This window comes from Cydia pomonella, chromosome 1, assembly GCF_033807575.1.
Source record: "Cydia pomonella isolate Wapato2018A chromosome 1, ilCydPomo1, whole genome shotgun sequence".
NCBI lineage: Eukaryota > Metazoa > Arthropoda > Insecta > Lepidoptera > Tortricidae > Cydia > Cydia pomonella.
Window position 1 is genome coordinate 37,840,052 of NC_084703.1, and position 26,919 is coordinate 37,866,970.

Below are 26,919 nucleotides of genomic sequence, written 5' to 3' on the forward strand. Positions count from 1 at the left end.
TAAACTTTCCGCACGGTACCAATCCAGAAATACCCGGCAGTCCCAGTGGTGCGGCCTCGGCATGTGCTCGGCGCAGCAGTGCGGCATCGTCGCCGGCCCACGCCTCGTCTGTCGTCCACGACCGTTAGTTTCGCCGTAGTTCATAGTACGCATTCAACCCCCCCTCCTCATTCTGCTCTTTGGCCAAGTCCTACACTATTAGGGATATTTATTGGTAACAAACGTTTGTGCACAGTTCATTATACTGTAGATGCTTGAGCTATTTTGTCGTGATTTTCTTTAACAAAGAGAGTATCTTAAGTAGGAGACATATTTGATATGCGTCAACGATACAAAGTGAAACAGCTGAAACCACAATTTGAGTAAAACAGTTCTAAATCGCTGATAAATATTTAAATTGTTTTTCCTTAAAATAAAATGTTATGTGAATAACTATCAAAACATATTAATATTTTATACGACAGATCTTTACGCTTAAATATATTAAATAAAACATGTTCAACTGTTCAATCATTATTGGCTGTTGTCTTGTGCCTCACCGTGTCACGAGCATCACGGCGACGGCGCTTCTGAGCAAGTGAGTACAAGTACCTACTATTGATCGGGGATGTCGAAATACTCCGCAATAGCTCACGGCAATCATAACAACAATACATTCTAAGGGCATACGATCATCGCTCGTTACGTATCTGTTTTATTGTTTTTACTACCTACTTATACAACCGCTCTATCGTTTCGTTCGGATTTTGCACTCGCGACTACGGTGAGGCGTCCGATTTGCGTCAATCTCCCATAGCATCTGAGTAATAAGTTATTATAGGTCCAGGTGGATGTTATTGTATTAGGATTTATAGTTAATTTAGAAGACCGCCACCGCTCACCTTCCGTTTAAAATACTTCGCTTGAGAGATATTAACTACTTATTTTCTATGAATGACACTTTAACTCCTTAGGGCCGGTACAGACGGACAGCAACCTGACGCCGTCCGGCCCTTACTAATATTATAAATGCGAAAGTAATTCTGTCCGTTTCCCTGTTCCCTCTTCACGCTTAAACCGCTAAACCGATTTAGATTTTGGTATGTAGATAGTCTAGAAGTAAAGGGCATGTGGTAGTTTTTCATTTCATTTCATTCCACGCAGACGGAGTCCCGGTCTGAAGCTAGTTTAGTTCAATAGTGTACACGTAGGTAACCAGCGGTGGCAGCATGGTTCCATTTTTATCACTTGTCACTATGCCCGTCGCTTTCGCGCTTACAGACTTGTTAGATGGTGACAGGTATGGTGACAAATGATAAAGAGCCGACCATCTTAGCCCTACTGTAGTGTATAATAATTTTTTCACCACACCAACTGGTAAAGTCCCTCTTGATTGTTCAAAAACGAATGAGAAAGTAGCATTTTATCCACGTGTGGGGCAAAGTAATCAGATGCAAATTTTGAGTTGTTTCCTTATGTTAGCTGGTGGAATTGACTTTTAAATGATTTTGAATGATACATTTTATATTACGTTCATTTGGATTTCATTTGGTTTGATTTTTTTGGTATTTCGTAGTTAGTATTTTCCTCGCGTTGGTGTGGTGAAAAATTTCGTGTTTCACTCGGAGGCAAAGTTTGTTTAACCCTCGTGCCTTGAAACCCTCGCAAGGCTCAAGATTCCACTTCTCGAACCACTCGCTACGCTCGTATCAATATTAGCACGAGCGGTTAAACAACAACTTTGCCCCCTTGTAAAACAAATAACTATTGTTACTACCTAAGTGCCCTTTGCGTGACAATGGAACTATTGAGGTTTATAAAACTACAATTATAACAATTACTACACAAAACAAAACTTTTGTACACCGAAAATGGGCTTACGAGTACGTCTCTCCGTCTTCCGGGATTTCTGTTTCGTTAGTTATAGACCTACCTATGATCTACCTATGATAACCAACTATATCATAATATATGTTTAGCGAAATATCTAAAACACTTTATAATGTAGTTAAAAACATATGCAAAATGATAAATCTACGTATACATAGAGAATAGACTGATAGTTGTCTTGACTGTGACGTGCAGGTGATCTGTGTGACACATACTAATACCGCAAATGTATGTACCGCAGAGTACGAGTAATGTGTCGCTAAAGGTTTGAGAACCGGCGTGGCCTCTAGGCTCTTCCGCACGGACTATAATCGGAGCACGGAAGTGTCGTGGCGATGCGCCGTAGCAGCGCCCAGCGACGCGCGCCCACGGTTTTGGACGTCGAACGTCGGAAAACAGACCGTTCATTGCCGTTTACGCTACACATAGAAATATTGCGAAAACAACGCGCGCGAGCTTCCTTATCAACCGGAACAATACGCATGTGACTTAAACCGTGCTGTATATTTTGACCTTATTTCAATTCTGTGGGATAACACTCTGGTTTCCTAGTAAGGGATAGGTACAATCAATATCATATGTACATATATTGTATCATATGTACATGTATTGTAATAAATCTCCCCCCATTGTTTTTTTTTTAATATACTACGTCGGTGGCAAACAAGCATACGGCCCGCCTGATGGTAAGCAGTTTCCGTAACCTATGTACGCCTGCAACTCCAGAGGAGCTACATGCGCGTTGCCGACCCTAAACCCCCCTCCCCCACGTTGAGCTCTGGCAACCTTACTCACCGGCAGGAACACAACACTATGATTAGGGTCTAGTGTTATTTGGCTTCTGTAAGTTTAGTTTTTGCATAACATTTTTTTTGATTTGTTATTGATATAGTAAAATGCTTTAAGCTGTAGTTTTTTTTTTAATTTTTAAAGACATTATAGGAGAGTTTTCATTTCCTATATGGACAATTTTTTACGAATTATTTTATAAGAAATAGAGATCTTTTTTATACTTATTTTTTTGTATAAAAAACAGAGAATTATTACTTTCGCAAATTACATCTTTCATGTCCAATCAGGACTGCGACTAGCTTACGTAGCTGCCACCAAGCGCTCTCTTTGGTTATGACAATACCAGCCTTTGCCAATATAGCCACTCAATGCAAAATGCTTATATTCCAATCTTTTATCATAGATTATTATCTTATACTATTTATTTCTCTTCAGTAGAATGTTATAATATCGTGTAAGTCCGTATTCAACAACAATAACGTCGCGAAATTTATCAGCCTCATAATAAGTTTAGTCATCGCCGTATACACGCATGTAACGCGAGTGTCGTTAAGACAAGGTAAACTATAACTGGTTTTTTAGATGAGCTTGTATTTAATCAATACAATGATTGTCTTTATGGAGCTTTAGATATAACGGAATATTTTAAAATGCGGAATTGGCTAGCAGTTGTGTAGAAACGGCGAGAAGTGGCGTTCAGTTGGCCGCCGACCGTCCGACGGTGGAGAGCGCGCACGGTGTGGATGACGCTGCCCTTCGATCAGCCGCAGCCATGCCGCCGACCACCATGATCGTGCCTTGTGCGTCTTGCTTCCTATTTTTTTAATAAGATACCAATGAAAGTCCTAGTGCACTACGACAGATGCTATTCTCTACCGCTTTGCGCGTAAATAACCGCTCCCTCGTTTCAGAAATAAACAAAACATAGTTTTCACCGCCTACGTATTTTTCTCCATCTCGTATACTGTGTTACAAAGTGGTGTATCTTAGCAGATATCTGGTATTATATCGTGTTAATTCTATGTGAAGTTTTGTCAGTTCATGGACATCCTGTCGCGAGTCCTGTCCAGCGCGAAAAAAATATGATCAGTTCAGTCGCTTGTTTGTTTTTATTTTGAAAGTGGCGCCATTCGTGAATGATTTGACTTCCGGGTTAATGTTGTGTTCCTTAGTTGAAATTTATCAATGGATATGAAAATGTTACAAGTTACTATAATTAAGTATTAAAGGATATACATACCTAATTCGTAAGTAGTAGATATTAAAATTATAATTTTTTTGTTGTTTATGTACCTACGCAACGTGTAAATGTGGATCTTAAGACAACATACATACATACCACAGAACCAGAGATTCTATTTATTAATCAATAACCTGATATCCTGTTGCCAATAACAAATATAATAACCGAAGCGAATTTTAATCGACTGGTGCCAAATATTTGTCTAGTTAGATTGATTTGTATCGTTTAGTTGCTGACACATGTTGGTCTATGAGTTGGAGTAGGTGTATTTCATTCAACACGTGGTCTATGCCATATGTGTCTATTTTAATCTCTTCAGATGTGTACTGGCAACAACACAATATCATTGTCGTCATTATTATCTTAATTCTGTTCGTGACCTAATTTGGAATATAAGAAAGCTGGCTTCATAGTTTAAGAGCACTTTATGTTACATTCTTATCGAGTCATCCATTCGAAAGTAGGGGTGCTTTCGTACAAACTGCCGAAAAGTTGCAGCCCACGCAGTCGATGCTCATCAATCATTAACGATGAGTGGGCAGGTTGAACGAACCGGCACACCGCTCACCTGACTTAACCGCGATGCTTTAGAATCAAGGTGTACTGTCCCTCATTCTCTTTCTGCAGCTCCACGTAAACTTGCCCCCTTATCTTGGCTGATTTATAGTTCCATTTAAAAGTACATGATTGATCAACGATGGTGATTGGTTTCGTATTAAACGGTAATGGGTCTCGTTTAAGGTTGTCCGTGTCGTGCGAAGTGCTGATCATTGGTTGCTAACTGCTGCGGTTCAAGCACACGCGCGATTGCGTGCCGGACCGCACTACAATTGTTAACAATTAACTGTATTTCTTTTGCGTGCCTCGTACCCATCTCTACAAATAGGGTCAACTCTGTTCATCTTTACTTTGTAGTACTCAAGTCATGTTTATAATGAAGGTGCTAGGACGCTATGGAAACTGTCAATTCATTATGATACAAACGTTAAGTTATTTATTCATAAACGCCCACTCTTGCTTTTGGATCGGAATAAAAGTTACTAATGTAGTATCTTGCGCAGGCAGCGAGGCGTCGTCGCTGGACTGCGAAGTGTTCCTCGGAGGGTCCTGCAACCCCACCACCTGGCGAAAAGAGATCGCTATACCTAAACTGAAAAAGATGGGCATCACGTACTTCAATCCCGTAAGTTCACTTCATCTCCAACTACAAAAGTTGCATGCACATTTCATTAACAAATGTAATAGGAGCTCATTCCATAAATTGATCTCCCGTGTTTTGGGTCCATAACCGTTACAGATATTGTCTACTGAGCAGGAGGTCTAATAAGTATGGTCGCAGTTTCATCGTCTGTCATTGGAACTGTGCATTCCTAACAAGTGTTTAAGTACAATAGAGTGCCTTACACTACATACGAGGGCGGTTTGAGAAGTCAGTGACTTAATGTAAAACAAAAATCATTTTAACATATAAACTTTTTAATTACAATTCTGAACTCCTTGGTAGCTGGCAGTTTTTTTTTAAAGGCGGGGCATTAAAAAAGTTGTCATATGTCAAATACGATCAGAAAATGAGTTGGAAAATGGAGAAAAGCGAATTTCGTGTGTTAATTAAACATTACTTTTAATGTGGAAAAACTATTAAAGAGACTGAAAACTGTTTAAAAAAATATTATGGGGAATCTGCTCCTTCTCATGGAATGGTACATAAGTGGTTAACAGAATTTCGTTCTGGACGTACACCACTACCAATGACGCAGAACGCTCTGGAAGGCCGATTGAAGTGACCACTGATGATGTCGTGAATAAAGTTCACGATATTGTTTTGGATGACCGTCGAGTGAAGATTCGTGAGATAGCTGAGACTGTACACATTTCATCTGAACGAGTTTTTCATATCTTGCATAATATTTTGAATATGAAAAAGCTTTCCGCAAGATGGGTGCCGCGTTTGCTGACAGCCGATCAAAAACGACTTCGTGAAACAACTTCCGAGCAATGCTTAGCCAAATTCAAACGTAATCCTAATTAATTTTTACATCGATTTGTGACGGTAGATGAAACGTGGATCCACCATTATACGCCAGAGACATAAAATCAGTCAAAACAGTGGACTTCTGCTAACGAACGGGCCCCAAAGAAAACGAAAACCGTTAATTCGGCAGCAAAGGTAATGGCCACTGTTTTTGGGACAGCGAAGGGTTTATTTATATAGATTATTTAGAGAAAGGTAAAACAATAAATGGGCCTTATTATGCTACTATGTTGAAAAAATTTAACGCAGAAGTTGTGAAAAAACAGCCACATCTGGCAAAGATGAAAATCCTTTTTCACCACGACAATGGCCCTGCACACTCGTCAGCAGTCGCAACAGCCAAATTAGTAGAATTGCGTTAAGAAATACTGCCCCACCCACCTTATTCTCCAGATTTGGCCCCATGTGGTTTTTTTTGATTCCCAAGCATGAAGAAATGGCTCGGTGGGAAAATATTTTCATCAAATGAGGAAGTCATAGCTGAAACTGAAGCATATTTTTCAGGGTATGATAAAAAATATTTTTTGGAGGGGTTGAAAAAACTGGAACATCGTTGGATGAAGTGTATGGAGTTGAAAGGAGATTATGTAGAGAAATAAAACTAAAAAAGGTGAAAAAGTTTTTTTTTTTTTGCAAAAAGTCACTGACTTTGAAACCAACCTCGTATATACCATAAAAGTGATTCGAACAGTTTTTTTTGAATCGAGAATTGACACTTGAGATTATTTAATCGCGAACTAAAATCAATTGACTCTTAGCATTTGAGAGATTTAATAATTATATCATATAATGAAAAAAAAATAGTATGCAATATTCCTCTATGCCCACTATGGTAATAATATAAGGAAATTGTTGACTTCTTCGAATGGACTTATACTTATTGAAACATCATACACGTTCTAGGAAGAAATCTATACGTATCTATTAAAAGTCGATCTTAAAAGCCACAAAGCCTAGTCTAGTAAAGTCTAAATTAGGTAAGGTTTATATTGAAACTCTCGTGATCGATTTCATTGCCCTTTACGCCTATGGTTCTATGAGTTGATTTAACAAATACAGAACTGCGCATTACGACACGCGCCCAATTCTGCTGGACGCCCTATAAGGTCAGAAGCCGATACCATTTTTACATAGTCGATCGCCTTGGCGGGTTTTTCATCATCCACTTTGATATTGTGAAGTGAATATAAGCACAGTAATTTAACACAGAAATTCAGACAGTTTAAAAAGTTTATTGTAAAAAGCTGCAAAATATCCATCTTTATTTCATTTCCCATAGATATAAATTAACATCGAATGCCGTGCAAGTCCTTTACTGTCGGCGGCATCAATGCCTTACTTGAATCCACTAGTTTCTCTTGAGTGAATTTGAGTTTTGTTATTTTCCATGTCATAATGACTTCTACGACAGTGCTTATTGAGTGATGCGTGTCAAGTATCTAGTAGTTAAAGCGACAAAGTTCTATAGTGGCCTAGGATTCTAATTGGTTGACTGTACCTATCCTGAATTCCAAAAAGACAGTGAGAGTAGCCAATCTACTCACATTAAAGTAAAAAACCAGTCAGTAGTAAAATTAGATAGTAAGTAGATTTAATACTCAAACTGTTCTATGAAAACAGACTTTAGTCGGGAAATAAGTTCCTACGTGCAAAAATTGCTCGTCGTCCGTGATTTACTAGATATTCACTTACCCCCTTATTCATAAACGTGTACTAAAGTTACGATGCCGCTGATCATCGTTTGTCCCTTTCCGACGTATTGGTATGATGAAAAGGGACAAACGATGATCAGCGGCATCGTAACTTTAGTACACGTTTATGAATAAGGGGTATGTTTCTTGCACGTTACGGCAAGCCCTGTGGATAACAAATGATTGCTTACCAGCAAGTGGAGAACTGGTCGACGGAGCTGATGGAGCGCGAACACCGTGCCAAGTCGGACGCGCGCGCGCTGCTGTTCGTGCTGGACAGCGAGACACGCGCTATCGCGGCTAGCGTCGAGGCGGCGCTCATCGCCGCCACGCCCAAACTCCTGCTACTCGTCATGCGCCCCTACTCGCGCCACCAGAAGATCGCCCAGGAGTCTATCACTGATGAGTCAGTTTACCATTTTTACCTGCACGATTCAAGGCCAGCCGACACGGTTTCGGCTCCCCTAACTGTTTACCGAATGCGTAGGATATGCAATGCCAACGCTGTATCATGCAGTAAGCCGCAGCCGTGTTACATTACGCATGCGGTATAATTTGGTCTTCAGTTCCACCGTCCTCGTTCTATCACTGAGCGTTCAGACGTGGAGAGCGAGTACAGCCTTAAGAGGTCGATATAATAGTACATTACGATACAAGTGCGAAAAATAGGAAATTCGAAACGAGTGGCGATAAATTAAAACACGACCGAAGGGAGTGTTTTAAATCGACACGAGTTGCGAATTACCTATTCGCACATGTATCGTACAACGTTTTACAGTACATATGGCCCTTTAAATGTTCGACACAGTAACAATAATATGCTACTTCTCGCACTAGTGCTATAAAGTAGCCCCATATGTACTGTAAAGACTATTTATTCGCATGAAGCGTTTTACCCCGTCCTCTTTAACGCGAACTGCTAAAAAGTAACCACCATCGATTCGCTACCATCGTCTGTATTTTCTGAAAATTACAGTCATTGATTATTAATATTCCAGTAAATCACTGGTCAGTCATAAATACATAGTATTTAAGTGTGTCACTAGTACGATGAGAAGATGAATATTTACAAAGACTTAAGTTTTCGGTTACATTTGTTTTTAATTTGTGTACTGTCAACCGTGGCTACATTAGGTACCTTGTTGAAGCAACTTGTCTACCCTTAGTTATAAAATATGGCATTCACTAACTATAAAATACGAGTAACTTGTAAAAACGATAGCTTTTGTTGAAGAATGTTTCTTGTTACTAAAGGTATACTGGTGAAGTTGCTTACAGAATGTTGCCACGTTTGTTTTGATTTAATTGATTGACAAAATAAGCAAGCGAGCAAATATTTCAATGCTGTGCGATTTGACTTTGTTGTCGGTGAATGTTTGTTTGCGATAGAGCGGAGTGACAATGCGAATTTTTGTAATCATTGCGTTCATATTTGTTTCTTTATGTGAACTTATCAATCCGCAGAGAGGTGAACTGTACGAGCGCAGCTCGACGAATTTAATTGTTAACCATTCTTTTCAGAGAGTACATTGAGTTATCGCGAGCGCGTGCGACGTTAAAAGAAGCCGTAGAGAGGAGAGGGTTGCCCACTTTCCATGACATTTCGTCGGCGCTCGACAGCGCCGGCGAGGTGCTCCGAGGGCGGAACCTGACACACCCGCGCCACAACATCGGGAACTACATCCACCGCCTGCGGCGGCTGTACGACGCGGCGGGCGGCCGGAGCGCCAAGCTGCCGCGCCAGCGCGCCGTGGACGCGCTGCAGGAGGCCACGCGGGTGCCGCGGGACGTCGCCGAGAGGAGCCTGCCCGCTGCCGTCGACCCTGTAGACTTTGACACGTTCTGCGCAGCCGTTGCTGAAATCGCAGCTGACTCAGGTTAGTGCTACGATCAATTGTTATTATGGAAAAGTTTCATTGTCACTACCACACTCTTTATCTAATTAAGTAAATAAATTACTAACTCATTTAATTCTTCAACAACTACATAAAAGTCCATGTCATTTAGACCAAAACGAACGATTTAGTTTCGCATATTGACAATCTATGCTACTTTTTCTGATAATTTCAACCTATCAGTAATTCCACGCAATTAGCTTGGAGATAAGTTTTCTTTGACTGCGCAATGTTAAAGATACATTATGTTATGCATTTGGTAGTAGTGTTTTATCTTAAATACGATAAGATTTGATAGTAATCGTAATACGCCGTAAACGGCGCTTAGAACGTGCCATCTTGTAGTTCCATTGTATGTGTGAAATCGGAATATTGCCCGAATTGATAAAAGCTGAGAAAGACGCTTGGGAGAATACCGATGCCATACAGGAGGAGCTATGCTTAAAACTTTTCATAGTTATTTACAGTATGGTTTGATTGTTCGTTGAATGAGAAAATTCAAATTTGTTAATTATGAACATACATTTCGTGCGGGAATGATGTCGTGTATTTATAACTTTGTTTATTGTAAAATAATTACCAAACTATGTCTTAATAATAGGTAGTAACCTCCAAATATCGGGCCAGGCTTAGACCCGTCCGTCACAATAGGCAACCTTGAACGGGGGCTGTTAGTTGATATTATTATAGCTACATCTGATTAAGAAGGGAATACATTTTGCGAAAACTTGAAAACTGCATTACCGATTATGTTTGCATTACTATAATAGCTGTAACTAAAGTGTTAATTGAAAGTCTTAATCGCGCTTTACTTTCACAATTGTTTCATGTTCAATTGTGAGTTACAATGAAAATTGGTTTTTGAAGACCCTTATTCGTTTTGAAAGATCTATCCTACGATATCCCTCACCTCACCAATCTCACCATAGGATTGAAACCGAAAAAAATCACCCTCTCTTTAAGTACAGGGGAGGTGAAATAACATACCTAAATGTATCTAAATATGTATTACTAAACTGGCGAGTAAGTGACGTCACCAATAGTAAGCGTCAAGGATTCAGCGATCCCACGCATTAAAACTTGGTCGTAGTTAATTGTCTGTGTAGAGGTTCCCAATAAGGTTACAATACTTCATTCGATGATGATTTATTTAATAATAAAATGAAATATACAGATAATCCAAAAATAAGCAGGATTTGGCATATAACCTGACCGCCGATTATACGGCTCAGGACCGCTTCATCCACAATCCTTATTTTATCACCTTAACTTGTCATTATTGTCATATAGTCCACAGTTCTGATTCGTGAATATTCTTATATCTTCACTTTCCTATCTTGTCCATATTCTAATGTGGTCTGCAGTGCTAACTCGTCCACATTCCCATATGGACCATAATGCTGACATTAGTGGAGATCAAAATCACAGGCAAACGAAACTTTTCACTTGGAGTAATACAAAAGTAAATGAAAACTGCAGAAGTTGTTTTATTCATAAAAGGCAGTCAGGATAATGGGTGATGATACAATTATTTGGACGAGTTAGTACTGCGGTTATAATAGGAATGTGGATTGTGGACGATCTGGGACTGTAGTCAAAATAGTAACGTGGACGAGTGAGGAAGGTGACGATTTAGAAATTGTATGTTGATTGATTTAAAAAGGCGACGAAATAGGATTCTGGACGAAGAACGTAAAAATAAACTAAAAATAAAACGCTATTGTGTGGTGTTACATTAGGTTTTCTTTCAGTCATCTGAATACAGTCATATGTCTACACGTGCCCATGCAAAGGGCATCTTTTAGAATGACAACCCGAAGAATTAATTTCATTAAATAATTACGTCAGCGTTTTAGCCTTTGACAAATCTCTCTATCCTAATTTTATTTACGTACCCACCCTACCACGTTTTTCAAGCTGCGGATTTGTGATACTTTCAACACACGTAATATGTAGAAAAAGCTATTTAAAAAGCGTTTATAAAAAAAGTAACCTATTTACCTTCTCAATACTTAGCTGTCGTTTGATGGAATTAGATGAAGCCAGCTATGCCGCAGACTATCATGTTTTGACTTGCGTCGTGGGTGGTCTATTACTGTGAAACAGTGGGGATCCCACCGGCTTCGTGTGACACTTTTTGTTTTTGTCGCTCTGCTAATAGGCCACGTGACGTCATTAATCTTAAATACAATTTAAATTATATGCTGACGATCCTTCTTTATTATTTAAATGTTATAGGAAAGATACTGAGCTTGTTGAACGAAAAAAATACCCTATCCATGATATCCGACTGGTTTGCTGCCAATAATCTAGTACTGAATCCGAGTAAAACGAAATGTAAGTATATGGCTCTCACTAATATCGAATGGTCGGACTTTAGAATTAGTTAAGACTACTGTTTTCTAGGAATAATTTTAGACTCCTAATTAAAATTTAACTTCATTAACTAACAGGTTGAAGTCCGCTGCATTTGCATTAAGGAGGATAGCCTTATCTGGCTTACCAATGTAGAGACGGCACGGTTAGTCTACTTCGCTTACTTTAACAGTATAATTAGTTATGTTCTTATTTTGTGGGAATCAGCTGCTGAGATTAATTCAATATTCATATTACTACCTAAAGGTTATGGCGCCATCGCTCTTCGTTTATGTGACTACTACATAATGATAATGAAATGCATTCAATGAAATACGAGTGTTTATTTAGGAATATTTTCTATATTAGTAGCTTATTACTATTATACTTAACCGATGTTAAGTATAATAGTGTTATTAATTAAGAAACGAACGTAGTGAGTTTAATAAAAGGACCACACGGGTATTTTAATGCGTAATTATATAGTTACATACACTATATTATCTACACACATTATTAAAAACTATCTATAATGTATTCACTAACCTCGTGCTAAGCCGGTATTGGGGCATCGTTGCCTTCTGGTGGCACTCGCGAATATGAGATGGCGTCTCCGAAATATCTTGATCGCTCATTTTACACGAAAGTTTTGCTATAGTTCGTTTAAAAACAATAAAAAATATTAATTTTATTCTTACGAACTAAAAGATAAACTGTAAATCAAATGGCGGTAAATGAAACCTGTTTTTCAGGCATGTCACTTGCATGTCACGCATCCGTACTTTTTTTAATTCAGAGACCAAAAACTAGAGTCGGGGGCCGATTGCCTCATCTTTTGATACCAATGCAATTAGAGATTTGTCAAAATTGTTTGCATTTGACATTTCATTTCGAATAAAACGACTGATATTAGAATAGAGGTTAAATAAAATTCCTTTTTTTTTTAATAAAATTACCGAATCAATTGTGATGTAATAATAAAGCAATATTAACATTTTCTCAGATAAGTAATTTGTAGTAACAAAACAGTTTATCTTAATGCTGGCCATTATTTGTGGATTTTGAAAGCATCATAGACGGTTTAAGATGTGTGTGTTGATAAAAATTATAAAACCTACACAAATATTTAAAATATTGTAAATATAACGAAGTACCATGTGAATGTAAGAATTATGTGATGTGACTGCTGCCACGATGTTCCAAGAACTCAGTCGTGATGCATTGCTTAGCTCATTCCCAAGCGGTATTCTCACGGGCGCTACGTCATACTAACGCAACGATAGGTAACCTATGATGTTAAATCATTATTGCAGATGCAGACCTATCTTGATTGTATCATTTGTCCCTAATGCCTATTTCTCATGCACCGCCAGGTCTTCTCATGTTTATTTTAGATAGACGATGAGATGACAATATTCACATAACACACAGTATAATTAGGTCGGCGTTAGAATAGAACGTAACGGGTCGTTCGAAATGATGAATTTGAAATCTCGCGTTAAGATTTATCTTGAGTATGTATGGATCTATTTCGTACGTATTATTGGAAAAATCCTGAAGAACCCGCTGAAAGGAGGAAATCCAGTGGCCTTGATTAGGGAGCTTGGCAGTGACTCGTAATGTATTTTTTAAAGGGCCCAGGCAGTCGCCGCGGGCGGAGGGGGTGGCCGCTCGCCTGCGGCGCGCCTTCCGTTCCTTCTGCGACAGGTTCTCCCCGCTCGCCGCCGGTGCGTGTACGCTGCTGTACACAAGGCTTTTGCTTCTTCACTCAGACATTTTCAACGCATTTTACCTAACATTAGCTTCATACAAAAGGGCTCGCTCACTCAGAAGCACCCTTCTAATGTTTAGCAATTTAGTTGTTTTTTTTTCTCCGTAAGCTTAATATTTAGATATTTATAATCACGCGCTTGGCCGATTTAAATGTGATTTGCCTGTTTGAACGCACGTACATTTTTTTTTTCAAAAGCTAAAATCGGCACCAACGATATTGATGAAATCCAAAAACTGCCAGTTTCGTGGGAGAGTCTTCTGAGTACCTACTCAGCTTAGGTACTTATATCAAAACTATGTTCCTTATATTAAGTTTGGTAAACACATTTAATTCATCAAAAGTAACACCAATAGACGTCTACACAGGCCGGTTTGTGCGTGAGGAAATTGCCTCGAAAAACAAGTGAGCGAAACCATCCCCGTGTGTAGGTACGTCAAAATGTGTACATACTGTACATGTTGATAATGATATTGTTAGGATGGGACGGCACGCATACTATGATTTAATTAAGTTTTTATAGCATTATTTACATAGCTTGGGTACTATGACAGCTGTCATCTCAACACAATTTTGCATTTTAAATTGTATGGAGATGTTCGCTGTTAGCGTAGGTAGTCACGGTATCTGGAAAACCTTATAGTTCATTGTATTCGCGCCCTCTCATCTCCGATCTGCTATGAATCGGTCTACAGCTAGTTATCAGTCAAAACTGTCTTCAGAATGTATGATTAGGTATTATAATATAAAGTATATAAAACGAAAAATGATAACAGAAGACTTTTTTGTGTTCTATTTTTCTAATTACTAAGACAGGGTTTACATATCGTTCTAAAATAGGAGTGGATAGTATGTTTTGAAACCTGCTTAGTCTAAAACAAAGGTAGCTCCTTTATCGGAGTTGAGCGCCGCGCTCTCATTCAACATTAATAGATAGTTAGATAATAGTAGTTTGTGACTGCTACATAATAAAAGGCATCAACTACACGAGTGTGGGTTTAAGAGCAATTCCTAGCTGAGCAACTTTTCAAATCTCGAATTTTTGAAGCTATGTTTCTGTCGCGCTGCGGTGGGCGGGAGCCGGAGCTATCTAAGTTTCTTAAAAAGATCACACAAGTGTACAGCGTTATTATGTACAGTTACATACACTATTTTATCTACACACATATTATAAACTTTCTATGAAATATTCACTAACCCAAATTACAGCCTCCTCGTTGCCAAATCGTCATCTCACTTGGCGGAACTCGCGGATATGTGATGGCGTTACCGAAACAATTTTAACGCTTATTTTACACGAAACTTTTGCTATAGTTACCTTAAAAACAACAAAACATATTAATTTTATACTTAAAATATAAACTGTACGTCAAATGGCGGTAAATGAAAACTTTTATTCGTGAAGCATGTAGTTTTTTTTTTAATTCAGAGGCAAACTAGAGTCAAGGGCCTATTTCCGTATCATTCGATACAAACTAACATGCGAGATAAGTCAAAATTGTATGCAATTGACATTTCATTTCGAACAAAAAGGCATCTCGACTGATATTAGAATAGAGGTCAAATCGAATTGCTTTTTTTCAGAGATGTTCCAAATTTGAATGCATAACCAAATCGATTTTGATTTAGTTATTTATGAAGCAATAACAGATAAGAAATTAGAATTTGTTGTAACAAAACAGTTTATCGTAATGTTGGCCATTATTTACGGATTTTAAGGCATCATAGAGAGTTTATGATATGTGTGTAGATAAAATAGTTTATCTTATCGTTTAGTCCACACGTTTCATTAAAAAGTGCACGCGGGAGTTTCTCTATAAGCTACGATTACGACATACCGCTTGTAACGTTATTTAATAGGTACTTCATAAATCACGTTTTATGGACAACTTTTTTTATCGTAACACATTTTGAGGTAATACTCTGGTTATACAATAAGTAATTCCATAAGTAAGAATCCTCCTCCTTAGAATCTATTTTAGCCTTCAATTATTTCAATGATTAATTTTTTTACGTTATAGAAATTCATTTTTGTAGTAACGATCTAAATCTATGCTCTACATCTGATCTGATAGACCAAGGAACTATTTGTCACAGCAGTATTTTTAATGTTCCGTACAAAACGTTTTGTGCTAAGTGAACTCTGTTGCTGCAAGCGTTTTGTGCTAAATAGACGTACCAGCATCAGCTGCCTGTCTAAAACTAAATAATAATAATAATAATAAATTAAACTTTGTTCACGGAACACTTTACTTAGCTATGCGATCAGTTCGATTTTGAAAATTGGTTAATTTCTTTTAACATACGACGTCAAAGGAATTTAAGACACTTAAATGGGGTTTTTATTCAAATGAAATAATTATGTTACGTAGGCTTCATATATTTTGAATTACTTATGCACTTCTGTTAAAGGCCATAATTATGTTGTCTAAATTTCTCTGTGTGTAATGGCTAGAGCTCTTATTTATCTTTACACTTTTTTCATTCCTTCTGTCTAATCTCATTTCTTCAAATTAAAATGTATCTGATGCATGCGGATTAGCCTTGAGTGATTGGATCTTTGAAACTATTTGTGATGTGTTTTACTACACCGATTTCATACTTGGATTAAGAAGGAACATATTTAACAACGGTCCTTTCACTCACCATTTTAGAAGCTCATACCATGGAACGTACGCTACAAATCAATTCATAAATTCATAAAAGCCTTCAATTTTCTTTAAAGCTGTGCTTTTAACACCTTAAGCCAAAAAAAGACATTACTTTTAGAAGTATTATACAAAGTAAATATTTTGTTCACAGAGAGTCAAAGTCGGAATGGCCGAGAGGAAGCGGGAGCGGCGGCGGGCGCGGAGGCAGAGCGCGGCGCGGAGAGCTCGCCGCCCGCCGGCCTGCGCGTGCACAACGCGCGGCTGCGCTCTTGCGGGCGGAAACTACCTCTCCTTATACCCAAGGTATGGACGGAAGATCTTACTTTCAGCTTCGTAGATTTTAGGATCTCGCGATAGGCACCTTCACTATTGAGAACACAAAAAGCGGCCAGTTAGGAGCACAGAAAATAATCTTAACATTGTTATCGGAGTTCAAATGAGTAAATACGGAATACATTAGAGTACATCTAGATGTCACAGGCGTATACTTTGTCTTCATTCTTCAAAGTATGTCGTATTTTGACAGAACGGCGGCAACAGAAGTGAACCCGAGAGCGGTGGTGACTCGGTGCTGACGCCCGGCACGGAGCGTCGACTCGAGGCGCTCCCGGCCATGCTGGGGGCACCCACCTACGACGTCTACCTCGGCGGAACTTTCCCGGTATGTCTGCACATTCCGTATACATGAAACGAGCGAGCCGGACGATGGCGACGAAGAAGTTTGGGAATATAACAGGACAATTTTTATTTGGCGTAAAGTCGTAGACAAACGTTCAAAAGTACCTAGCTTTTAATGGGTCTTAGGCCGAAAACGTTTATATTACTTATGCACATGAAAGTCTCTCTGTGGAAAGTTTAAGCCTTCTAGAAAACGATCTACCTGATTTCCATGAAAAAGTTTACTTTTTTTGGGGATACAAAAGTTACGTTGGTTTTCATTCATAACATAACATTGTGAATTGTAAAGTATATGCGTTAAATATATATAAATAGTGGCTACAATAATATCAAATGGTTCAAACATTTATTATTTACTATTTTAAAAATAAAAATGTTATTTTTCGAATGTTCAAAAATATTGTATACCTTTTCATGTAAGTATATATAATTAAAATCAAGAATTCATGGGTCCGTAATAGTTTCCTAGCGCCGACTTATACATCGTTTCGACTTATTAGTCGTTTGAACTATTACACTATTGCTCATATTTTATTTTAGTCCATTGAAGAATGTAGGTGTGATACAACTTCCGTTCGTTCGCTTTTACACTTCGCGGCCTCAGGCTTGCTCTGACTCACAAATGGTGGCCAAAAGGGCAACATATTCAACTTTATAACATATAGTTAAATGCATAAGAAAATTGTAACATATAAAAAAATAGTATAATTTTTTTTTATACTACTTCGGTGGCAAACAAGCATACGGCCCGCCTGATGGTAAGCAGTATCCGTAGCCTATGTACGCCTGCAACTCCAGAGGAGTTACATGCGCGTTGCCGACCCTAACCCCCTCCCGCCCCTCGTTGAGCTCTGGCAACCTTACTCACCGGCAGGAACACAACACTATGAGTGTTAGTGCTTGTGTTATTTGGCTGCGATTTTCTGTAAGGTGGAGGTACTTCCCCAGTTGGGGTCTGATCTAGATCTGGAATGACGTCCGCTGTGCTGTGCCCTACCACACAGAGCGAGATGACATTCACAATGCCCATACCTCTCTTGTGGACGTAGTTTAAGGACGTGGGTGACCCGGGTGGGTCCATAATAATAAATAATATAAATAATTCATTATTATTTATTGTAATGAATAATAATATAAATGATTTAAATCGATATGAGTTGCGAATTACCTGTTCGCACGTGTATCGTACAACGTTTTATAGTACAAATGGCTCCTTAAAGTCTCGACGTATGCACGGAAAGTGGTCATTCCCGCACGCGTGCGGGAAAGTAGCACCTTATGTACTGTAATAGTGATTTACAGTACATGTGGTGCTACTTTACCGCGCTAGTGCGAAAATTAGCATATTACGTTACTATGTCGAACATTTAAAGAGCCATATGTACTGTAAAACGTTGTACGATACACGTGCGAATAGGTAATTCGCAACTCGTGTCGATTTAAAACACTCCCTTCGGTCGTGTTTTAATGTATCACCACTCCTTTAAAATTTCCTATTTATCGTAATGTACTATTACTATACAAGTGCAGAAAATAGGAAATTCGTACCGAGTGGTGATACATTAAAACACGACCAAAGGGATCGATCGATATGAGTTGCGAATTACCTATTCGCACGTGTATCGTACAACGTTTTACAGTACATATGGCTCTTTTTAAGATTCGAAATAGGCACGGAAAGTGCTTATTCCCACACTAGTGCGACAAAGCATCACCATAAGTAGTGTAAAAAAAAAATACTGGCACATGCCATACTGTTTATTTTTTAACCAAAAAAACAACAAAAACGGTTATTTATCGCTTTGTCTCAGGACACTTAATTATATTGAGATAACTAATTATTTATAATTGGTAATTGTTGTGGCAGTCCGGCACCCGTCCCGACGAGACGCTGCGCCGCGAGGGCTATACGTACATAATGCCGCGGCCGAACGACTACGCGCGCATGTACTCTGCGCCGGCGCGACGCTCGGCGCCCGCACACCCCGAGTCGCCGCGCCGTGACAAGAAGCCGCGGCCCATGTCGCCCGAGTCGTCAGAGGACGTGACGCTGCGCTCGCGGGACACGGACTCCGCCGCCGCGCCCGCCGGCGACCGCCTCAGTGCCAGCGACTTCTACAACGTCACCGATGACGTGACGCCGCAGCCCTTCAAAGGTACACCTCTACAATATCAGCGACATTTGACTCATGCTCACTTATTTAGGAACACAAATTCTTCTTCCACTACACCCGTCTATCATTAATAAATACTTCTTTATATTATTTATATAACGTAATTAAAATGTTCGATTGATCGTTAATTATACTAGTATTACATCAGTCTTTCGAACTAATAAAAAAAATCCCAAATCCTTTTGTATCGGCCAATTTGCTCGTAAAGTAGGAAGAAATAATGGAGAATGATGGTGTCATCATGACTGATTACTAATGAGGAAAATTGTTTGAAAACGCGAAATATAATGAATGTCACAATGACTAACGCATGGCCCTACGCCATAGTGTATGACTTGCAAATAAACATTAGGTTATTGCCGACTATATTTAGGTGATCACTGGAGGTGTTTGCACACAAACTTTGCAATCCACAGAACACTCATGGAAAGGAACGACCGTTACTGTTGACAGAAATGGGTATCATTAGGTACGAGATGGCAGTAGTCATCCGCACACCATATAAATAAAATAAATAAATAAATATTATAGGACATTATTACACCAATTGACTAAGTCCCACAGTAAGCTCAATAAGGCTTGTGTTTAGGGTACTTAGACAACGATATATATAATATACAAATATTTATAAATACTTAAATACATAGAAAACACCCATGACTCAGGAACAAATATCCATGCTCATCACACGAATAAATGCCCTTACCAAGATTTGAACCCGGGACCATCGGCTTCGTAGGCAGGGTCACTACCCACTAGGCCAGATCGGTCGTCATATAAATGTGATGATATACTTAAAAAAAAACCCCGACAGCGTAAATGAAAAATGACCAAAGAAACCTGAAGATGATTCTCAAATCCCTATAAAATAAAACTCCAATCGACAGTATTTCGATTTTTCTTTTTTACACGTATTATGGTGTCTGATTGTCGTCATATTGTTTAATTTGTCTATTTTTTGTCATGACTTTAGTGACACTCGGACAAAGTAGAATTGTAGATAAATTGATTGACGTAAGAATCATTAAAATAGGCCGACGCGTTTGGTTTAGAGTGTCACAAAGAAACACACTGATACATACATATTACATACATAAACTGGTAAACACAATACCCTCCTTTGCGTCGCGCTGTCAGGTAAAACGAGCCTTCTAAAATTATAATGTGGCAAGCTGCGTTTAATCTGAGTTAAAAATATTTATAATCTTTATTAATTTTTCCTTACTGCCTCCGTAGCCTAGTACTAGCTGGATGTTCTGGGTTGGATTCCCTATTGAGTATTTATTTGCGTGATGAGCACGAATATTTGTCTTTGCTATGAATGTTTATGTATATTTTTAACCGGCTAACTGTTATGTACCCACAACACCAGCCTTATTGCGTTTACCTGGGAGACTTGTGTAAGCTGGTCCCATAATATTGATTAATGAAGTGACACCGGTTTGATGTAGGAACGTTCGACGAGGACCAGTTGCTGGGGTCGCGCGTGCTCGTGTTCTCAATCAGCGCGGAGGCGCCTTGTTTCGCGACCATGGTGCTGGCGGCGCACTACATGGGCCTGCAGACTTCCAAGACGGTGCTCATCGTGCAGCCCATGGACCCTGCCGCCTCGCATCCGGTAAATACCCTCATTTTCAGCGTCATATACCGTGTTTCAGTGCAATGGTCCCCGATCGTAATGCAATATACCGTAATGGTCGTCCTTGGCCAAATATAAATTTGTCAAATAGTTCCTTATTTCGTAAAGGTTAAGAACCACTGCCCTATTTGTAGAGCGCAAACAAAGTAAAAGTTTTTTTTTCCATTGGAAACCGATTCAAAACGAATGTTAAAAACTATAACTATATAAGTTAATTTTCTCAAAAATTGACGGCAACGTCGATTTTGCCAGTTCAAAAATAGGTCGTGAATTGCGTAGTTTATGGTCAGTCAAAAATTTAAAACATTGAAGTCTCGATTTCAGGACTGCAATGTTGCATAAAAATTCCAAGGTTTCAAAAAGTTGAAATGGCCATATTCAATGATACCGCGACATTTACCTGTCTCAAATTGGTTGGCGTATTTTCGGCAGAAAAATACACTTCTATTTTTTAATTTAAAAATTAAAAGGGTGCAGAGCAAATCTTTCCAATTGTTTTTACTTTTTTCTGTGAGTGTATATGAAGAACATTGCTTCTGTTAAATATTTGTATTAATAAATAATAAATAAATAATAATATTATTACACAAATTGACTTAGTCCCACAGTAAGTTGTATTATATTTATATTTCTTGCATCTTTTTGAGAAAACCCTAGGCTGGAAGGCTATTTGGTGGCTTCGGATTGAATCAAACGGACTCCCAAGGTTGTGTTTATCACGAATCCTCAGACAACAAGTAGCTACTTCCAAGCCTCGACAATAATGTACTATTGGTTACTTAACAGTTTTTTTGTAAATAATGTCAATCGATCTTGATCTTCCTAAGGATCAAATGTCTATATAGGACTCATGGCATTTAAGAAACACAAAGATGACTGACGCTCGCACTCGACGATTGAAACGCCTCTAACAAAATGATATTCTAATTTGACTTCACATTACATTAGCCTGTCCTAAATGTATGGAAGATCAAGAAAATTGCTATTTTGACCCTGAAATATTGCGTTCGTGTATATAGTTGTGATACAATTTATTTTTCAATAAAATGGAAGAAATCGAATGGTACAGTCGAGTTCATAAATATGTATACATTTCTTCATCTTAATCCATTGCAATAAGATGAAAAAATGTGTACATATTTATGAACTCGACTGTACCATTTTCTTATTAAAAGTAAAAAAAAAAAATTTTTTGAGATCTTGGAGCCTTGTATTTTTTTTATAATCTCAAATCTCAATATGTCTTTAAATGCCACTTTTTTATAGTGGCTCATTTTCTATCCATTTAGCTAAATTGTCAAATTCAACATGTGTCAAGTACCCAATTGTAATTGTAGTAATGTTGTTGGTATTTTACGTTACAGTACAGCAAAGTAGCCGTGCAAGATTACAACCGAGGGCGGACGTACTTGTCGGACCTGGCGAAGCGGGAGGGCATCCCCGTGTTCGACAACGTGGACGCGGCCATGGAGTGCGTGCTCGCGCGCCTGCAGCCCGCCGCGTAGCCCGCCCGACTGCGCGTGACTACATGCCGCACTCTCCTTCATGTTTAGGATCAGCTAAAGCGGGATCATGTCTGACAATCCTGGACTCGTGGAATGCGTGCAAACTATACGGGTGAATCGTAAAGCGTGGATACTTACTTCAGCAGGAGATTGTATACGTGAATAAGTGATACGTAGACCGAGCTTGTCTATACGATATGCACAGACTTTAGTATACATCACATTTTAGTTTTAATAATAACCACGTAGGTTTAAATTTTAGGAAAAAATAGGCTGACTAAACTGATTTTACGTGATTACAATCGCCTGTTGCAATGGTACTGTATTTGGACTCGGGAACGACTTCTTTGATGAAGGTGGCGCTCAGTTTAACAAATCTGGCTGTGTATATGACTTTAAGCCACTCGCACTCAGACACATCGATTAACAGAAGCGCAAGGGGCATGGCCAAGCTAAGAACAGTCAACTCCAATCAAAAATATAGATTATGGTTGAAAATGATCATGCCGATCCATTTTTTACTTTTCGAACACGAATTATGTTTGTTACATTGGCTACGCCCTTTGATATGGCTAACAGTCATCTCAACCTTTAGGCCTATATAGAACTGTGAGTGTTATGAACCTTAGTTCATAATGTCATGAATCAAGAATACAGTCCGGCCGCTTCATGTCTGCCTACACTTAATAAATGCTACAGGTAATCTAATCTAATGAATATTTATTATTTAAACTATACAAGGTGCCCGTGAGCATTGCGAGACATTTTAACTAAGCATTCCTGGTAATATTTAGAAACTAAAATGTCTTAGGCCTAGTTTCAGAGATAATTAAATGTTTTTCGAAATCATTCTTTCGTCATAAGTCGGTACAAAACACATTTTTGACTGCGGTATTGCCACTTTGAGGTCTAGTCTGAACATACCTATTGATTGACATCGAAAAATTAAAAAAATATATTCGAGAGGCTACCCCCAAATAAAAAAAAAACTTTATGTTTAATTTTAGATTATGTGTTTATCAATAAAAATTACGTTTTATGTACAAGGAGTGTTCAAAAAAAAAGGGAAAAAAAATTGTTTTTTGTCGAATTTCACAAAAACTCATAACATTTTTTGCTTCTGTTGCCATCAGGAATGCACCGTTAAAATCTGTCGCAATGCTCACGGGCACCTTGTATAACTATATACAATTTTACACTTTCAAACAATTGGAATCTCATGTATTGTGTTGTCCATATTTATGTGCAAGTGTTCATTTGTGTTATTCGTTATATATAGTACGATTCTCACGGTACATGAAGCAGCTAGTATCACAAATTATGTAATCCAACACATCACAAATACTATCCATCACGGAACGTTGTTGGCGACGAAGTCTCACACTGCGTGTACTTATTAATTACAAGTTTAGTTTAGTACAAAGATTGTCTCTCTTTAATTTAGGCACTCTCTATTGTATTATACCTATTACATTATTTTGTAATGCATAGGAATAGGCACTAAATTTTTAATGCAATTGTACTAAGAACATGTGAGCGAGTATGAAAGGCGAAGGTTTTAAAGAGGTAGTGAGGATACAAGGATACAACAAATCTCTGTGATTAATTTGTTTAGAAAAATATAATATTATTTTGAATTTTCAATGCATAAGCTTAGTTTAGTAATAATGTAAGATTGTTCGTCTGGAAATGGTCAGACAGCGCATTAATGTAATATGTGGTATGTCTCCCCGACGCGGTGCGCGGCCGTCCACTGTCCGCCGCCGCCTCCGAGCAGCTGCCGATGGCGGTTACTGACGTCGTGCGTGAGGCATATGGCCTCGTCGCATCGTGGGAATCTATTTGGAAAAGCGGTAATAATAAAAGTACAAATCATCTTGCTCACGTAGCAAAGTAAATGTTGTAAATTTTCAAGTGGGAAAGTAAGAAATATCGATTTACTCTTATCGGTATATCACCTTATACTCATTTTTATTACATCTTAGATTATTGTATTTTTAGAATTGAATATGAATAATATTTAATACAAAATGATTAAATTAATGCTTGTAATTTGATAATCACAACTCTGGGCTTTGAAAGCTTTTAGAGCCTCGGTCCAAGCCTAATCTAGTAACTAGTATATATAATAAGATATTAAGTTTTACAATTTTGACCCACTGTCACTAAAACTATTACAATTTGATATATTTCAGCAAAAAATATTTTGCTAGTCACACTACCCATAACATGTATCAGTACTTTATAACATTATCTGATAGTACAAATATCTAATTTATAGAAAATGATAAAAATTATATATTAATTAAATATAATTTTATGCCATGTACGCTTATTTTAAACTAATTATTATGTAAATAGAGGAATTTGTAATCATTGACTTGTTTTATTGTTTACCTACTTCCTAGAGCGCTGAAATACATATTTGTTAGATCAGAATGTCACGAAAGTTTTATTAACAGCGATACAAAGCAGTTATATTCGCGCAGCACAATTCTAATCTGGTAAGGTCATAGTCATATATACGTGGTCACACCAATATTGACACACTTATAAACTGAAATGTCATATACTAAGAAACAGTAATAAATAATTTAATTTGTTCGAATACTTCTAATAGTATTGACATACTTAGGTTAGGTGTTTATTTTTGCTGGGTACAGTGCTGTAAATTAATTTAGCTAGGTATATGTGCGGAGCATCGAACTTGTGCATAAGCCTGTGTAGGGCAAGCCATAGTTATTTTGGCTTTATTTAGGATTAGGAAATGGAACATTGTTATGAAGTAGGCACGGCAAGTTGTCGGAATGAAGGCTACCGTTTTTATGGTCACTAGTTGACCTCGATTAAGGCTCGAAGTGCAGCTGTCAAAGTGGGAAACAGTGACAATTGACATTTCGGAGACCTCATCCAGTTCTATGATCGATTCTTCACCATTTCTCCGCTGACTGTTGAGTAGACATAGATACGTGGGTATCGGCAGAATAGCTGAGGCGAAATATTTGCATTCACATTTACGAGTAGATGCTAATTGAAATCCCAAAGCCAAAACATAATGTGATTTGACTGTACGGTCACGTCAGAAAGTATAGTATAGGGTCGGCAACGCGCATGTAACACCTCTGGAGTTGCAGGCGTCCATAGGCTACGGTGACTGCTTACCATCAGGCGGGCCGTATGCTTGTTTGCCACCGACGTGGTATATAAAAAGAACATTAATATATAATAAAGTCGTGTATACATATTTTTGAGACTTCGTTCGTATTGACATGAATTCAAAATTCTCTCCTTCATTAACAATGAGTTTTTTTATTGGAAAAAGGTAAGCATTTCACCATAATCTCACCTGTCGCCGATGCAGTCTAGGGTGGAGCATGCCTATCAAAAAGATGTCTATTCACTCTCGATTTAAAAAGATCTAAGTTATAGTGGGCTACGAATAGATTTGCAGGAAGCGAGTTCCACTCCTTAGGCGTTCGCATGCCCAAGTTGGATGTATAGCGTTTAGTGCGAATCAGTGACAGAGTAACAACGTAAGGGTCATACGCAAGTACGCGGCCAGTGGCACGGTGGCAGAACCTATACATATATCATTAGCATTAGAGCACCAACGGGATCCTGAAAATGATAGCCGAGCGGTTAGTTTATATGGTATTTTGGGACGATTTATCGAATTGCATGTTCACAAACGTGCAGTTAGTTGCAAATAATCAGCAATCTAAAATGTGTAAGTTTACCTAATTTCTTTTATGTAATTTATTGTACGGTAACATAACATAGGTTGTAAGTTGATACTAACAAATATGGACTGTATTGTCTGAGAAAAAATAATTTTTATTTATTTATTTTATTTATACTTCTGGTCTATGAAGGAACTTATGAAAGGTAAACTCCCAATTGCACTGAAGCGCAAGCTCGTCGACATATTCATCTTACCCATCCTCACCTATGGTGCCCAAACCTGGTCAAAAATTCACGGCTCAAGGTTTGCCAAATGACACGAATGAATGGAGCGGAGTATACTGGGTATCAGAAGATCTAATAGGGTTAGGCACACAGACCTTCGCTCCAAAACCCGTGTCGTTGATGTTGGGATGAAGACCGCCAGGCTAAAGTGGGACTGGGCTGGACATGTCTGCCAGATGAATGATGACAGATGGGCCAAAATAGCCACTAGCTGGCATCCCCAGAGTAGTCGTGGCAGAGACAGACCGAGGAAGAGATGGCGGGACGACTTGGATACGTTTCAGCGGGATTGGCGGGATCTTGCTCAGCACAAGGAGGATTGGAAAGCGAGAGGGAAGGCCTTTGCCCAGCAGTGGGACACACAAATAGGCTAATAAAATAAAATAAAATACTCTTTGGGCAGAACGGAGATGGGGGGTCATGTAATCCCATCGCTCATTCCCCGAGATGTATCCTGTAGAATACCGATAATAAAGGTAATAAGTAAAATGAATACTTAATGACACGTTCCATTAGGTCTGGTGTCGATACCTATACTTTTAGGTAGGTATTTTTGTTCGGTTCAGTCACAGAATAAGTACCTAATAGTACCTACCTACTAATAATATTATATACTCGTATTTATATTACCAAAGATACATTGATTAAGATGTGTAAA

The 26,919-nt window shown here is 38.5% G+C and overlaps 1 protein-coding gene across 9 annotated transcripts in view; it reads left to right on the plus strand.

Annotated features, from left to right (window-relative positions):
• Positions 1-24,671, plus strand: part of LOC133522215 (uncharacterized) — a 79,955-nt gene extending 55,284 nt beyond the window's left edge. For 8 of the 9 annotated variants that reach the window (XM_061857516.1, XM_061857523.1, XM_061857473.1 and 5 more), the window contains 9 exons: positions 4,966-5,087; positions 7,822-8,033; positions 9,149-9,504; positions 13,512-13,604; positions 16,451-16,602; positions 16,826-16,960; positions 18,845-19,133; positions 20,603-20,769; positions 22,155-24,671. In XM_061857516.1, coding sequence (XP_061713500.1) covers positions 4,966-5,087; positions 7,822-8,033; positions 9,149-9,504; positions 13,512-13,604; positions 16,451-16,602; positions 16,826-16,960; positions 18,845-19,133; positions 20,603-20,769; positions 22,155-22,295 — 1,667 coding nt within the window. In that variant the 3' untranslated portion in view covers positions 22,296-24,671. The remainder of the gene's footprint in view (positions 1-4,965; positions 5,088-7,821; positions 8,034-9,148; positions 9,505-13,511; positions 13,605-16,450; positions 16,603-16,825; positions 16,961-18,844; positions 19,134-20,602; positions 20,770-22,154) is intronic. The other variant, XM_061857500.1, reaches the window with a different exon arrangement.
• The last annotated feature ends 2,248 nt before the right edge of the window (positions 24,672-26,919 follow it).